The sequence below is a fragment of the Sesamum indicum genome, linkage group LG5 (assembly GCF_000512975.1).
Source record: "Sesamum indicum cultivar Zhongzhi No. 13 linkage group LG5, S_indicum_v1.0, whole genome shotgun sequence".
In the NCBI taxonomy this organism is placed as follows: domain Eukaryota; kingdom Viridiplantae; phylum Streptophyta; class Magnoliopsida; order Lamiales; family Pedaliaceae; genus Sesamum; species Sesamum indicum.
The window spans coordinates 13,931,970-13,947,866 of record NC_026149.1 but is presented as its reverse complement, the minus strand read 5'-3'; the positions used below and the strand labels follow the sequence as shown (position 1 = coordinate 13,947,866).

The window sequence follows — 15,897 nt, the reverse complement described above, 5'->3', positions numbered from 1 at the left end:
TGTTGCGGGAGCTACCACATGTACTTGAGTTTTGCACATTGTTGAAGCGGTCATTTGTTACATAGTTTCCAAAAACCTTCTCAAGGAAGTTCCACACGAGGTGTTGTTATGTGGTGGATCTGCCAAGGGCTTGGTAAGCTTAGAAGACCCTGCCATTGTAAGCCCAGCGGGGGCCAAAGGTGTCCTTGCCACCACTTGGAGAGCTTGAGCTTCCTTGGATGACTCCACGACCTTTTGCTTATTCAAATTGCTAGTTTGGGGTTTTCGTTGATCCTCACTCCTTTTTTCTATGATTCACACAAACGACGCCACTTGATGCGAGTAAAAGTTGCACATATGATGAGGTTTGTTGACTTGAGATCTCTTAGGCCAAATTCTTTCACATGCCTGAAATGAAACCTATAAAAAAAACATTAGCATCCCGATTCTCAAGCCAGTATATGATTTTAGATTAATAAACTTCTAGAAGAAAACATAATAATGAGATAACGAGCTATGATACGAAGAAAATTGAATTAAGAGTTGGTGAACGAGTGAGAGCTTATGAAAAGTAAAATAATCGTCCCCCTGACTGGGGGGGACCAAACCTACCTTTATAGTTGAAGTCCCCTAGCAAGGGAGGAGCCTTGTCCCTTAGGGAGTCGAGAAGGCGGTTGCTGAGGATAGGTTTCCTCATAATCCGGGGATGGTTAAAGAATCTTGAGGGAATTATTCCTAGCTGGGAGAGATCAAGGTAGGATGGGAATTCACCCATATCCCGACTTCTTCGGAGAGGTTGGTCACGTATGAGGCCCCATCAAGTCCTTGTCATACTCCACGTGTGTACCTACATCATCCTGTCCCGAGTAATTTGTTATCATCTAGGAGGGTGTCCTTTTGGCCACTAGGGTGGCATTGGCCTCCTGCCCTCTTGGGGTGACCGAATTTTGGTCCCCGGTAAAGCTGAATGGGAGCTCTTAAGGCTCTCCTCGAGCTGAATGCTTTTGTCGGGCTCTTGTATGTGAGTAGTAAATTGGACCAGCCAATTTTTGTCATATCAAACAATATAAACATTATTTTAAATTTTAAAAACAAAACTCGCGTGTAACACACCAGATGAGTGGAGAGGGGGTTGCTTCACTTTCCAAAAATACAGACTAATTTGCTAATTTTTTTTTTTATAAGGGTTATAAGGGGAAAAAGTGAGAAAATTTTCTCATTTCTCATGTCACAACCAGTACATTTAACCTTATATATACACACACACACTCTTCCGGTTTCAGCAAAGCAGAATTTGTTTGCCCCATTGATAACATTGAGTAAGATGGAGTGGATGAAAATACAAGAACCGGACAAGAAAAGTGAAAGCTCTGCAGATATATACCTACTTCCATACGATTCTCCTGTCACCATATTATCTTGTGTGCCTTAGTACATTTTCCTTAAACTTTGAACATGTTATGAAAACAGAAATTCTGTTGTTAACGAACAACTCTTAAAAAGGCGAATTATCTATCTTAATTCTTTCATGCCTGCAGGTAATTAACGACCCTCATCCAGGCATTATTCATCATATAGATCATTTCATCTACTTACGTAGTATTGATCCTGACATTCGTGTAATTATATTCTCTTGCAAGAAACAAAGAACTCTCAAAGCAACAGCTTAATTTGAGAATTATGAGGTTGATGACATGTCCCTTGGGAATAAAAATCACACGAAACGTGAGCAGAAGATCTCTCGGCACATGGCCTTCCGAACTCTTATCTCCCGACTCCAGCCCTTCAAGAATACAGCTTGTTAGCAAGAGATTATATCTTGAAAAAATAATAAATTACGAAAAAACTCCCTAAGAAAAAGAAAATAGGGGTGGGGTGCAACACCACTCTTGAACACTTATTTTAAGGCTAAAACAAGTTTTTGAAGTTAGTGTGAGCTTCTTTTCTAAAAATTTAAGAGCCGGACGGGTCTATAATTTTCCAAAATTTTTGTATTAGTGTTTTTACAGGGGTTAAAAATGCAGTTAACTCTCTATATAAAAAGAGTTTATTGCACTTTTTAGTCTGTAATTTGTTAGGATTGTAAAATAGTCCTTCACCTTTTTTAATTTCATGATTTTCGAACAAAATTGACAGAAATTTTCAAAGTTGTGCCCGGACAAGTGACATCATAATTCTAGCCAATCTTTGTCCTAAAATCGCGAAATTAGAAAAGACGAACTATTGTGTTTTACCTAATAAATTATAGGACTAAAGTGTGAAATGACTATAATTCCAAAACTAAAAATGCAATCAAGCCTGTAAAATGCAGATCCATTTACATACAAGGTTTCAAACTAAAATACGGTGATTTTCTTGAGTACTAACGAATACTTGGTCGTTGGACTAACCTCAAATTAGACAGGCTCCTCACAAAGGTCCAGCGGCCGACTGCCAAGTCATACCTCATTTGGATCTGTCTTTTGACAGATGAACGTATGCCAGAAACTTATAGTAATTGAAACTATATACGAAGAATATGTACTTGTCTCATACTGCTGAAGACTTGATTTTATCCAGCAAAAAGGCCACTACAAATCAATGTCAAACTCATCAGTACACTTTAAAAATCTGAACATTTTGCCAAAAGTTGCTGATATAAATATATATCTTGCCCATTGATGTATATATGGGATTTCGATACATTTGGTCCTACCTTAACTCAAGCTGGAGAAAATAAATTCCAAGAATGTATACATGCATCATGCATGTGATCAGAGGGGAAATTGCATACCTTTATGCCAAGGAAACTGTATTTTTTTTCCTCAGAAAAGGGAAGATGCAGTAACTTGCTCATAAATGCCTTTCTCCGCCAGGGTCATAGTCATAAGCTTCACCAGCCTTCACAAATCTACCCTTAACACGCTTTCTGGTATCGGCCCTGGCCTTACGTGAAGCATATCGTATTTGCTTTCCGAACCTACAATTGCAGCATTCACTACATGCATAAAGCTATAAGGTAAAGGGATTAACGGTGTGACAAGAAAAGAGTAGAGTCGGGCATACGTTCTCGTCTTCTTCTTCTCGTTGTATCTCATCTTGGCTTTATCCCTTGCCTGTGGGCAACTGGGCTCGAAATTTGAGTCCCATGGTGAGTCACCTGTGAAAAACAAAGGTGACAATCCGCAGTCTTGATATTCAGCTGCACTACTCTCTCGAGTGATGTTAGACAGCGTCAACGATATGCTTGAAGGGACTTGTCCGCTTGCAAATCCAAGCCCGATATTCGGGTTCATGAGCATACAGTTAGCACCACCAGCATTCATGGTCGCCTGCATCAAGTTGGTCGATCCGGCCACCTGGGCAGGTTGGAAACCTATGCAGTCCTGTTGTACCGATGAGGATGCCTAAAGATAAAGATGGATTGTTAGGTCTGCATAGTTGAAATAATACTTTATGCACTCTCCTGTCGACAAAAATCCTATGTTGTTGATCAATGTATCAAAGGGAGGTATAGGATAAAGGAGAACCTCCAAGGTACTCTCAATGTGTGTGCTGCTAGATTCAGTTACTGATAAGTTTTTCTCCATTAGTAGTCCACTCATTCCTCCATCGTCGCAGTGAAATCTTGGCTGATTTTGCAGATTCCCAAGCATTTCGTAATCACTCTCAAAGCTGAGGGCTATGCCATCAATGTCAACATTGTCACAAAGATCAACACTTTCTTGTATTCCAAGATCCTTCACGGTATCAGCACAAGCCTGTGATAAAGGGAGACAAAGCAAATTCAGCACAAGATTAGTTGCGCAAACTTAGAAATCAAGAATTAGACATACAAAGTCATATTGCAAATGACAATTGGAGGGCCTTGCCCAAGATATTTTATGTTTTGGTGCAAGTTTAATTTTGTCGAAAATTAGGAATAGGGGAATTTTAGGATTTATATATATGCTTCTCAAATCTCCTTGGTTGATTCGGTGCACGATAAGGTAATAATTTTAACAGCATCATCCCTCCAACCAGGGGTTTGGGAAGGACTATCTTTCTCACAGACAACGCCATACAATATAACATGCATTTGGGCATCGTCTTCATTTAATGTGAAATTCTAGTGACATACTAAACACATTTGATTCCATGAAAATTTATATATTGCGTCAACGAGATATAGTGTCAAGAATATAATCAATGGATAATAAATATATGATCACCTTTGGGATGGTGGATCCTTGCGGCAAGAAAGGCAAGTGATCCCTATTAAACGAAGACGTCATACAGTTAGACGTAAGCTGAGGAGGTGGTAGAGACGGAACGCCCACCCACGGCCCGAATTTCATACCCGATGCCATCTCATTAAGCCTATTCGCCACCATAACCCCCGGTGATGACCCCCTTGCGTCACCCATTCCCACCTCCTGCGGAGTGGTGGAATCAACAACTGAAGCCCAGATTTTGGAGAACTCGGCCGGGGTAGGGCATCCACTGTAGAAGCTCAACTTGAGACGGCGGTGCTCCAGCCCAAAGCAGCAGCTGTCGCAGGCCTCGCATAGTGACAGCTTCTCGTCCAGGCAACGTACCGTAGCGGCCTGTGAGACGCACTTGTCACAGATAAGGGAACGAAGATGCCTGCGCGATAAGGCATTGGCAGAGTGAACGCAGCCGTCGCATTGCAGGCACAGACGGGCCTCGTCAGGTTTGCAATACACAACTGCTCTAGCAACCCCACAAAATTCACACTGTGGCTCAGACATTCTTGTTTTTGTTTCAGTTTGCCGATACTAGGTTCTCTTGTTCCTCTTGCCTTTTGTTGAATTCAGAAACAGTGCTAAACTGCGAGTCGTGAAATAGGGATTTTTCTGTGTCTTATCAACAACAACAACCCTTTACCCTCAAATCCTGGTGGGCCTCAAGACAACCAACAATCTCAGCAATTCTTGGAGACAACAATGCGTTTGATCTGTATAATAAGGTGGACTAAGTCCTTCTTTCTTTTCTTGTTTTTTTTTTTTTTTTTGGTTCCTTGTTTTTCCTCCTTCTATATAGGAGTACTCAAATCAAACAACGTGATATTATCTACTACCAAATCCAAAGCCTCGAGGTTGTTATCTCACCACTTTCCCATATCAGCAACCAAATCAATTTCGACAGCCCACATTCCGCCACGTGCCGAAAGTTCAGATCGCTCCGGAAATAAATATGAATCCCTAAGCCCTCCTCAAAAGAGATGAGCAAATTCTCATCACTGTTCTTTTTTTTTTTCCTTTCTCCCAAGTATAAAGAGATGAGTAAATTTTTTTTTTTTTACTCAAAGAAAGCAAAAAGAATTCTACTTAATTGAATCGATTTTACTCGCAGAAATGGGCTCTCAGATCTTAGACAGTGGTTAGGGTTATTTTTTGTTCATGTTCGTCGCACGTAACGCATCAAGAATAAAAAAGAATTGTAGCTTTAACCTTACTTTTTGGTAGTAGATAATATCACGTTGTTTGATTTGAGTACTCCTAGGAAAGAGAAGGAACAAAACAAAAAATAAAAAAACAAGAAAAGAAAGAAGGACTTCGTCCACCTTGTTATATAGATTTATGGGTGTTCAATCCGGTTAACCGAACCAAATCGAGCTGAATTTTAGGTTAATCGAAAATTCGGTTTGGCGGTTTGAAAAATCGAAAACCGAACCGAATGTCACCGGTTCGGTTCAGTTAAAACCGAATTGAAATTCGGTTTAAAAATCGAAAAAAATCTTTTTTTTTTAAAAAATAATATATTTTGATATTTTAAGCCGAAATTGTTATATTGCTTCAATTTTATCCAAAAATACAAATACAAAATACCAAAATTAAATTCTAATTTAATAGTACAAGTCACAAGTGTAGTACAACTTCAATATGTTAATATTCAATATCTAAAAATATTACAAAGCGAATTGCAGAATTGAATTAAAATTTCACCATTGAGCATTGACAATCGACATCAAGTCATCATCCATCTTCCATCCACTATTCAACTTGCACCTAAGATTTAAGAAACAAAAAAATATATAGATATAAAACAACAACAAATAAAAGTAAAACTATAAAAGTAAAAAAGAAAAATCACTACTTATGACTTACATGATACACAACATGACAACATCGTAACCTAATGATGGTTAACTCCGCCCCAATATTTGATCCAACATCTACAAGAATTATAAGATTAAACTAATATTTCAAGAAACTAATATTTGCAATAAGTATTAAATTAAACTATACTTACCTTTTACAATTTTATCAATGGCATCATAGTCTTCTTCAACTGGTTTGGATGGAGTGTGTCGTAACCAATCTTGACAACAAACTAGAGCTTGTGCCATCTTTGGAGTCAATGAAGCTCTAAAATTATCGATTATGCGACCTGGAGTACTGAAAGCGGACTCTGATGCAACAGTAGATATAGGCATAGCTAACACATCTCGTGCCAATCTTGCTAAGATAGAAAATCTTGGCGTATGGACTTTCCACCATTCAATGATGTTAAAATTCGGAGATTCATCTGTTACAATTTCCTCCTTAAGATAACTATCCAATTCTGACTTATGCTGACCTCTAATCGTAGACACCATTTGTTTCCATTTCTTTCTCTTGTCTCTACCAACGCTTCGTTCACTATCATCATCTTGATCCTAAGCCTGATCTAATTCATTAGATGAAGTGATGGAAGAAGGTCGTGATGTTGTAGAAGAATACATTTTCTTGTATTCTTCAAATACATCGTATATAGCAGATCTGGCCAAATTTCCTATTTTCTCTGCTAATTCTAACCCATACATATTCTTAAACACATATTTGAGATAGTTATACTAATGACAAGGATCAAGCATAATAGCAACATATAACATCATGTTCATCTTTTCAGCATTCCCCCAATACTTATCAAATTTGTACTTCATTTGTCGTGTCATGTCCACCAAATAACCATTTTTACTCATAAGCCACTCATTTAACAAATCATCAACGTCACTTATTTCATCCAAAAAAGTATTGCATGTCACGTACAAAGACCCAGACACTCGATTGGTTAGGTCATAAAAGTATTGCAACATATTGACAAATTTCGCAACCATATCCCAATCTTCTTTCATAGGCAACCCAAAATCTTACCATAAGGCCCACCAAGCATGAAATCATTATGAAAATCAGCATCATATGTTTCATATCTATCAAACACATCTTTAAAAATTAAAGCAGTATCTAGCATCATATAAACTGAATTTCATCTTGTAGGTACATCTAAGCACAATGTTTTTTTTCTTTGAATCTTCTCCTCAACAGTATAATCATTAAATTTTTTTGTCCTAACTGGTGATTGATGAACATATCTAACAACTGTCCGTACACGCTCAATGGAGTCATTTAATTCTTTCAGACCATCCTTGACAATAAGATTAATAATATGAGCCACACATCTCATATGCAAATATTTTCCATCAAGTATAACCGTCCCCCAATTAACAAACCTTCTTCTCAAACAGGATTTTGCTCTATTAATAATTCATTTGGTTGAAATATTATCTTTTTGGTATATTATAAGTTGAATTCATTAAGTTAAGTATGTTGTCATTAACTAATTTTCATGTTATCAAAAATCTTTTTTTTTTTAAATAAGAATGATGAAATATTAATAATTGAAATAAATTGATTACAATCATTTCTGGCGGATATCATTATCTAACAAACTATTATAATAATTATACTCTAATCAATATATCAAATACACTAAATCTAACTAATGCCTACTATTACAGTAGAAACACCACTTACTATTCAGTAAATAAAACATTCCACACAAAATTTTCTTTAGTGTTTGTCTAAATTTTATTTAAAAAATTTTGAATCAATGTTAATATATTATTAAACTCATACTTAAGTTTATTCTTAGATTGTTTCCATTGATACATCTCTTTGTATATATTGTGAAATTTTTTAAAATATTGATGCAATGTAATTTTATGAACAAAATGTGTTTGCATTATTAATTAACTTAAAAGCATCTCTTTCATTTGACTTTAACATAATTAAAACTTTTATAAAATAGATTTTAATTAATAATTGATTTAATCCATGCATCCAACGACCCTAGTATACATATATATTAATCACACACATCATGTAATTGTATATACATTAATCAGTTCTGGATTGCCTAAAATCTTTTGGAGTGAAGCTGTTCTTACTACTGCTTATTTGATTAACATGTCTCCATCTGTGCTCTTATCTGAAAAAACACCTAAGTTTGTTTGGTGAGTCAAAAAACCTGATTTATCTACCTTACGTGTTTTTGGATGCTCTGCATTTGTACATCAAAAGCTTGATAAGTTAGAACCTGATGGGTGTCGAATCCACCAAAAATAATTTCTACAAACATTTTTGTAGATGTATGAGTAAGTTCGAATCCACAGAGATTGGTTTTAAATTAATTTCTTCAAAAATAAAAATAATTAGGGGGAATTTTGATTGTGAAGAAGAATAAAACTAAAAAGCTAATAAAATTAGAAGAGATAAATATAAGAGAAGAGTATTCCAGTTAAAGACGGAATCATGCTTAATTCCACGGTCGATCATAGATGCAAAGATAAAAATTATTCATAATTGATAAATTGGTTATGGCCATTGGTACGACCTAACAACCTCACCTTTCCTTACCTTGTGGATAGTCAAGCTCACCTTTCCTTACCTTGTGGATAGTCAAGGAACGTCCGTTGACTAAATCCCTAATCAGTAAACAACCTTAGGAACGTCCTCAAGATTTAATTTACCGACAGCATTAAGAACTAGAAAGACCCAATTCTAACCAATAAATTCCTATGAGGATTTATTTAAGTTAGATTGTGCATTCCCCACAACATAATTGAAAACTTCTACATAATCAATTATGCTATGTTACCACTAGTTATTGAACTAAACAAACAATTACGGATTTGAAAGTTCAATTGGCTAGGCAAATATTTTTGATAATAAATCAGATTATTTGTAATAAAAGAACAGAGAACAAGACAAATACCAACATGAATAAAAGTAGAAAGCATAAATTAGATCTCACAACTCGTTGGATTTAAGCAATCACCAAATTTTCAACCGGAATAAGAGAACTAGCTAGACATGCTAATGGAAGAACGCATGAAAAGCAAAGTAAGAAAATATTATAAAAACGTAGAGAAATAGAAGAGTTCAAAAGTTGTCTCTTAAAGTGAATTACATCACCTATTTATAATAGCTAGATACCTAGTTCTATTAGGATTAGAAGTAGATTCCTAGTTGAACTAAAAGACTTATAGAGATAAAATTATAATCCTGGTAAATTCTTCCTTCATCAGAGGTAGTCCAAGCAGCTCCAAACTCTTGCCAAAAATTGAATTTGAGTCTTGTTTGAATTTTCATTTTCGTGTTTTTCTTCATTTTCCAATTCTTTTGTCTTAATGCTGCAAAATAATATTTAATTAGGAGTACTTGGTCATAAAATAGGCTAAAATATTATATGAAATAAGCACAAAATGCGATCCTATCAGAACCTAGATCTATAAAATGTGTTTTTATTGGTTATTTTGAAGGTGTTAAAGGGTATAAACTTTGGATCCGTAATCAACCTGGCGTTTAGGTGTTGGTTAGTCGAGATGTGACTTTTAATGAAAATGAAATGCCATGCCTAGATAAAACTCAACCAATAGAAAATGAGAAAACCTTTAATAAGGTGGAGAATAACTTAGGAAATAACCAACAGGGGGAGAATTAGAAAACACATTAGAAGAACAAGAAACTGAAACTATAGAGAATTCAGAAAATACTGAATCAAACCCACTAGAAAACTATCAGCTTGCTAGAGACAAAGATAGAAGGCAAATTAGGGCTCCTACAAAACTTAGGGATTTCGATACAGCCCTTAATACTGAATTGACTGAACCTACCAGTACTGATGAGGCTATGAAATCAAAACAATGGCTAAGTGCCATGAATGAAGAAATGAAGTTGTTAAAAGAAAACAAAACCTGAATTTTAGTTCCAAAATCGAAAAATGCCTCGATAGTAGACTGTAAGTGGATTTTCAAAATCAAACAAGAAAACCACATTAAATACAAAGCTAGGCTAGTGGCTAAAGGGTTTAACCAAAAGGAAGGAATCGATTACAATGAAATTTTTTCTCCTCTTGTTAAATACACCACTGTTTGTATCATTCTTGCTCTCACTGCACACTACAACTGGGAGTTAAAACAAATGGATGTTAAAAACTCCTTTCCTGCATGATGACTTGGATGAAAAGATTTATATGAAACAACCTGTTGGATTTGTTGATAATTCTAAATCTGATTATGTGTGTCTGTTAAAAAAGTCGCTTTATGGGTTAAAACAGTCCCCGAGACAATGGAATAGGAAATTTGACTCATTCATGCATTCCTTAAACTTCAATAGAAGTCACTGTGATCATTGTCTTTATTTTAAACATGTGGATAACACTCCTGTCTTTCTTGTCCTTTACGTTGACGACATGCTAATTGCTAGCCCTAGTTCCCATCTTATCAGTGATTTGCAAAAATAGTTGTGCAAAGTTTTTGATATGAGAGATCTTGGAAATGCAAAGCAAATTCTTGGCATGAACATCTCTAGAAATAAAGAAAACTCTACTATATTTTTAAATCAAAAGTCATACATCCTGTCTGTTTTAAAAAGGTTTTCTATGGAAAATGAAAAATCTGCATTAGTTCCTTTAGCTGCACATTTTCAACTTTGCAAAGACCAATGCCCTAAAACAAACAGTGAAAAGGTCAAAATAGAAAAAGTTCCTTACTCTAATGTTATTGGGTCTATCATGTATCTTATGGTGTGCACTAGGCCTAACAATTCATATGTCATTAGCTGTCTTAGTAGGTATATGTCTAATCCCGAAACCCCCCCCCCCCCCCCACTGGGAAGCTTTGAAATGGTTGCTTAGATACTTAAGTGGATCTATTGATATTGGCATTACTTTTTCTAAAATCTCTGATTGCACTCAACTTGTTGGATATGTGGACTCAAATTATGCAAATGATAGGGAACGTCGTAAATCTACTACATCTTATGTGTTTACTTTTTGCAGTGCATGCATTAGTTGGAAATTCCAACTACAACACATAGTTGCTTTATATACTACCGAGGCCGAATACATTGTCACAACCGAAACTCTTAGAAAAGCCATTTGGCTAGATGGTTTAATAAAAGAAATTGATTTTTCAAAAGAAAAATTAGTTGTATTTTCGAACACTCAATCTTCTATAAAGCTTTGTAAAAAAATCCTGTTTTTCATAATCGAACAAAACACATAGATGTTAGATATCATTTCATTCGTGACATTGTTGGGAAGGAGGTTATAAAGTTGAAAAAAATCAAAATCGAGGAAAATCCTGTAGATATGGGGACTAAAAGCTTACCCGTGGAGAAATTCATTACTTGTTTAAAAATCTTTAATTTGGTTCCTGACTAAGCTTCTCTCTGTCATAGTTATATTTTTTGCAAGTACACCTAGGGAGGGTCCCCTGGCTATGATGATGTTCCAGATCCAAAATTTAGCTCCGGACAATGTTTCCTTATGGATCATTGGTCCAAGGTGGAGCATGTTATAATATGGCACAATGACCACTACTGGCAAGCCCACTAGGCAAAGCCCACAAGACTCACCCACTTGGCAATACCCACTCAAACCAAACCCGACCCATACCCGGTACCCGACCCATCACTCTACCTATTTAATCTCTAACTTAAGCCTAGCTGCTTCATTCTCTCCCTCTCTATTTTCCTCTGCGCCGTTTAACAACACTCTCTTCTCTCTCTCTCTCTAAATCCGCCATGGATTCTTCTTGATCCTCCTTACTCCACCACTAGTTAAGGTGGTGGCTTTCAAAGCTAATCTAGTGGCTTTTGAAACGCCACCGAACCTTCCATTCAGTTGACTCATTCTCACCCCTTTAAAAGGGGGTCTTCTCCATCGGCCAAAAACACACAGCTTACTACACATATCTTCTATCTTTTAAAATATATTTTTAGTTCGTTAAGTATGCCCAATTTTAGTTTTAGTCCTATAAGTATGTCCATTTTTTATTAACTCCAGTAACTTACAAAATTGATTAGTTTTAGTCCTCCGGTCGATTGGATTTATAATTTACGTCGGGAAAGTGACATGGCATGACACCTAAATGCATTTTTGTTGATTTATAATCCTATGTAGCTAAAATTATGATGTGGAAGACAAGTTATTTCTAAACCCAAGCGTTTGCATGCGGATTCTCACCGGTAAAAAATATCTACAAGGTTTAATGTCTCTATCAAATATTATTGATAAAATAATCAAAATAGGTATAATGGTATATATAAATTAAGTAAAAAACTCTATAATTAACACATAAAATCACATATACGTGAACTCATAAAACCATCTAAATGGTAATAAAAAAACATTAAGAATCAAGGAAAGAAAAATTTTTCATACCTATTTAAGGTTCCAAAAATTGTGAGATAAATCAAGAGATGCTAAATTAAGGTTATCAATTTTGATTCAAATCATCAATCCTAATGAATTATATGTTGTTTACGTAGTATATTTTTATGGAAAGTTTGTAATTTTTAAAATATTGATTGTTATTTTTTAGGCTTTCGATTTTATTGATTTATTTTTAAATCAAAGAACTCCTAATACGATTCTTAAATGTCATCTCTCTTCGTTATATACAAGGAAAAATATGGAAATAGAATGAATAATTAAAATATATACTTAATATATTGATGGTCTAAAATAATTATAAATATGTATTAGAAAAAATAAGTTATTGACTTACTATATTCTTAATCAAAAACTAGCTAATGAAATTATCCAATGTTGGTTCATTAGACATAATCTTTCCCTCTTTGGCTGAATATATATATATATATATATATATATATATATTATAGCGTAGAACCCGTGCTATACATGATTACATAATTTTTTTCTTTTTAAAAATTAAATAAAATATCTTATAATATATTACTTTAAAAAAATCAATTTCATAAAATAAACTTTTGTCATTTTTAATAAATAAAACATAATAATTTTTAATTTTTAAATTATCTTGATTATTATTGAAAATTATATTTTTCTACACATACAATATATTCTACTAACCAATATTTGTAACTTATGAGGATTATTCTATAAAATTATTACATTCTATTTAATTACAAATATGAAAAATATAAAAAACAAGCAAGTAGTTAAATGTATTATTTTTTTTATAATTCACTATTCATCTAAAATGATATTACTTTTTAAAATATAAAAAAAAAAGAAAAAGCAAGAATAGAAACGTACTTTAATAAGTTATAAGAAAGACAACTAAAAAATAAAAAATAAAATAAAAAAATATGGACCATAAAAAAAAATAATTAAAATAATTTCAAAAGCTTAATATCATTTGAGCAATTTGAATAAAAAAAAGATAAAGAGTACATTGTCATGAAATGAGAAAATAAAAAATGAGTACAAATAAAAATAAAAAAACTAAATTTAATTAAAATATAAATATAGCAACACTATTAATGGCCATAAAAGAACAAAATGACTTTCATTGATTTAAGATATGATTTTCTTAAATAAGAAATTCTTGAAAAATAACTCGAATTTCACATATATGAAAATACATATATTTTAAAATATGATCATAGATTTAGTTGAATCAAATTTAGATAGTCCAAGGAACAAATTATATGTAAAATTAAAATCTTGAAATAAAAAATACTTAATAATAATAATAATAATAATAGGTAATAATAATAATAATAATAATAGTAATAATAATAATAGTAGTAGTAGTAATAATAGTGATAATAATAACTTAAAAAAGTAACAAAATTAAACTATAAAAAAAGTTTAATGGATGAAATTATAATATATAGGAAAATAGGTGTATAAAAAGATAAAAAAATGGTAAATATTTAAATAAAATTAAAAATTAAAAATATCATATTAAGTAGAATCATATGATAAATATTAATTATGTATCAATTAACACTAAACTGTAATATATTAAAAAAAAATTGGTCTATAAAAAATTCACAAGGGTGAGTATTTAAACATAAATAAAAACTAAATGGTAACTAGTGTGAGTAGAATTATAAAAATTAATATTAAATAAAATATGTACCTATTAGCACTAAATGAATTTGTTCCTTCTTGTTGTAGAAAATCTAAAAAAGAACAAAAATAATTATACTATAAATAAAATTTTAATATACATATTGAACTGTAATATATAAAAAGAATATAAAGGCATAAATATTTAAACATTAATAAAAACTAAATCATAGTTTGAGTAGAGTTATACAAATAATATTAAATGAATATATATCGATCAACTGTAAATAAATCTGTTTATCATTCTAGAAAATAAAATACAAAAAATATAGAATCAGAAATAGACCAATAAAATTAAACTATAAAATTAAATTTTAATGGATGCAATTATAACAGATATATAATGAAAAGATTAAAAAAAAAGGGTAAATATTTAAATAAAAATAAAAACTAAATATCAAATTTAGTAGAATTATACAAGTAAATATTAAATAGAATATGTATCTATTAATACTAAATAGAAAAAAACTCTGAAAAAAAAAAAAAAACTAAACTACAACACAAAAATTTAATGGTTGAAACCATAATATATTAAAAAATAGTATATAAAAATAACGAAGGGATAAGTATTTAAACAGAAAAAAAGAACTAATTGGTGACTTAAATAGAGCTATACAAATTAATATTAAATGAAATATGTAACTATTTGCATTAAATGATCTATTCCTTTATATTGATGAATTACTAACTGGTGTATAAAAGATAAAAAAAAAATTAAATAGAAATAAAACCTAAATAATTGATTAAGTAGAAGTATAAAAATAAATTTTAAAAATGAAATATGTACTTAATAACATGAAATAAATTTATTATAAATTTAAATGAATTTATTTTTTCTTGTCGAACAGAATGAAGCAATCGACATAGAAATTAAATTAAAAATAAACAAAAAATAAATAAATAAGTCTTATAATTTAACTAAAAAAAAGCAAAGAAAAGGTAGAGATTGTTAATTCAATAACTTTCATGCTTTTACAAATTATGGCCCAATACCCAAATACACTCCAAGCCCATTTGGAGGCCCATCAGTCGAACCAAGCCCACTTGGAGGCCCTCTACCCGAATTGACCCACCACTACTACCTGACCCAGGTTTCTTACTATATAAACCTAAACCTAACCCTAATCTACTATTTTCCTCTTCCTTCTTATCCGCCGTCTATCTCTTCTTTTTTTCGATACATGTAATTTTTATAAATAAGAAAAGATATAATACAACAATCATGAATCAGGTAGTGTTTCCCTCAATAGGCCAAGGGATACGCCACAATCTATAAAGTGCATGTGTACTAACAAAGCTGGTTAAGGTAATGCTAAGTATACGCTGTCTAACATCCTTCACAATTAAGCTAGCTACAATATTCGGGTTCCGCTCAGTACGCTCGAATCGTGTAAGATTTCTCTCTATCCATATATGGTAGACACACGCACCCGATAATGCGCGATAGGCCACATTGACGATATGTTTACCCCTCCACTTCCTTGCAGCCCACTCAACATTTGTCGTCCAATCTCTATTATGCCACGCAAAACGTACAACTCGTCTAATAGCGTGAAGGCATTGGCGACTGTATCGACATCGAAAAAATAGGTGTGTGTGTGTGTGTGTCCACCTCATCCTCATCACATAATACACATCTACCTAAGTTAGATAACTATGGTTTGTCCGTCGTAGGTAGTTTCTCCAATATAGCAAGCCATAAGATAAATGATGGAGAATAAGGAAGGTAAGAGAGACAGCCATGGAAGGCTTAGAGAGTCTACCTCT

At 33.1% G+C, this 15,897-nt stretch overlaps 1 protein-coding gene across 1 annotated transcript; it reads right to left on the bottom strand.

Moving 5' to 3' along the window:
* LOC105162753 (zinc finger protein CONSTANS-LIKE 12) lies at nt 1,633-5,134 on the bottom strand. Its single transcript, XM_011080873.2, has 6 exons — nt 4,170-5,134; nt 3,489-3,719; nt 3,025-3,365; nt 2,753-2,938; nt 2,370-2,549; nt 1,633-1,762 (listed from the first exon to the last, which is right to left on the bottom strand). Exons 1-4 carry the CDS (start codon nt 4,707-4,709, stop codon nt 2,812-2,814), a joined length of 1,239 nt encoding a protein of 412 aa, XP_011079175.1. The 5' UTR covers nt 4,710-5,134; the 3' UTR covers nt 1,633-1,762; nt 2,370-2,549; nt 2,753-2,811.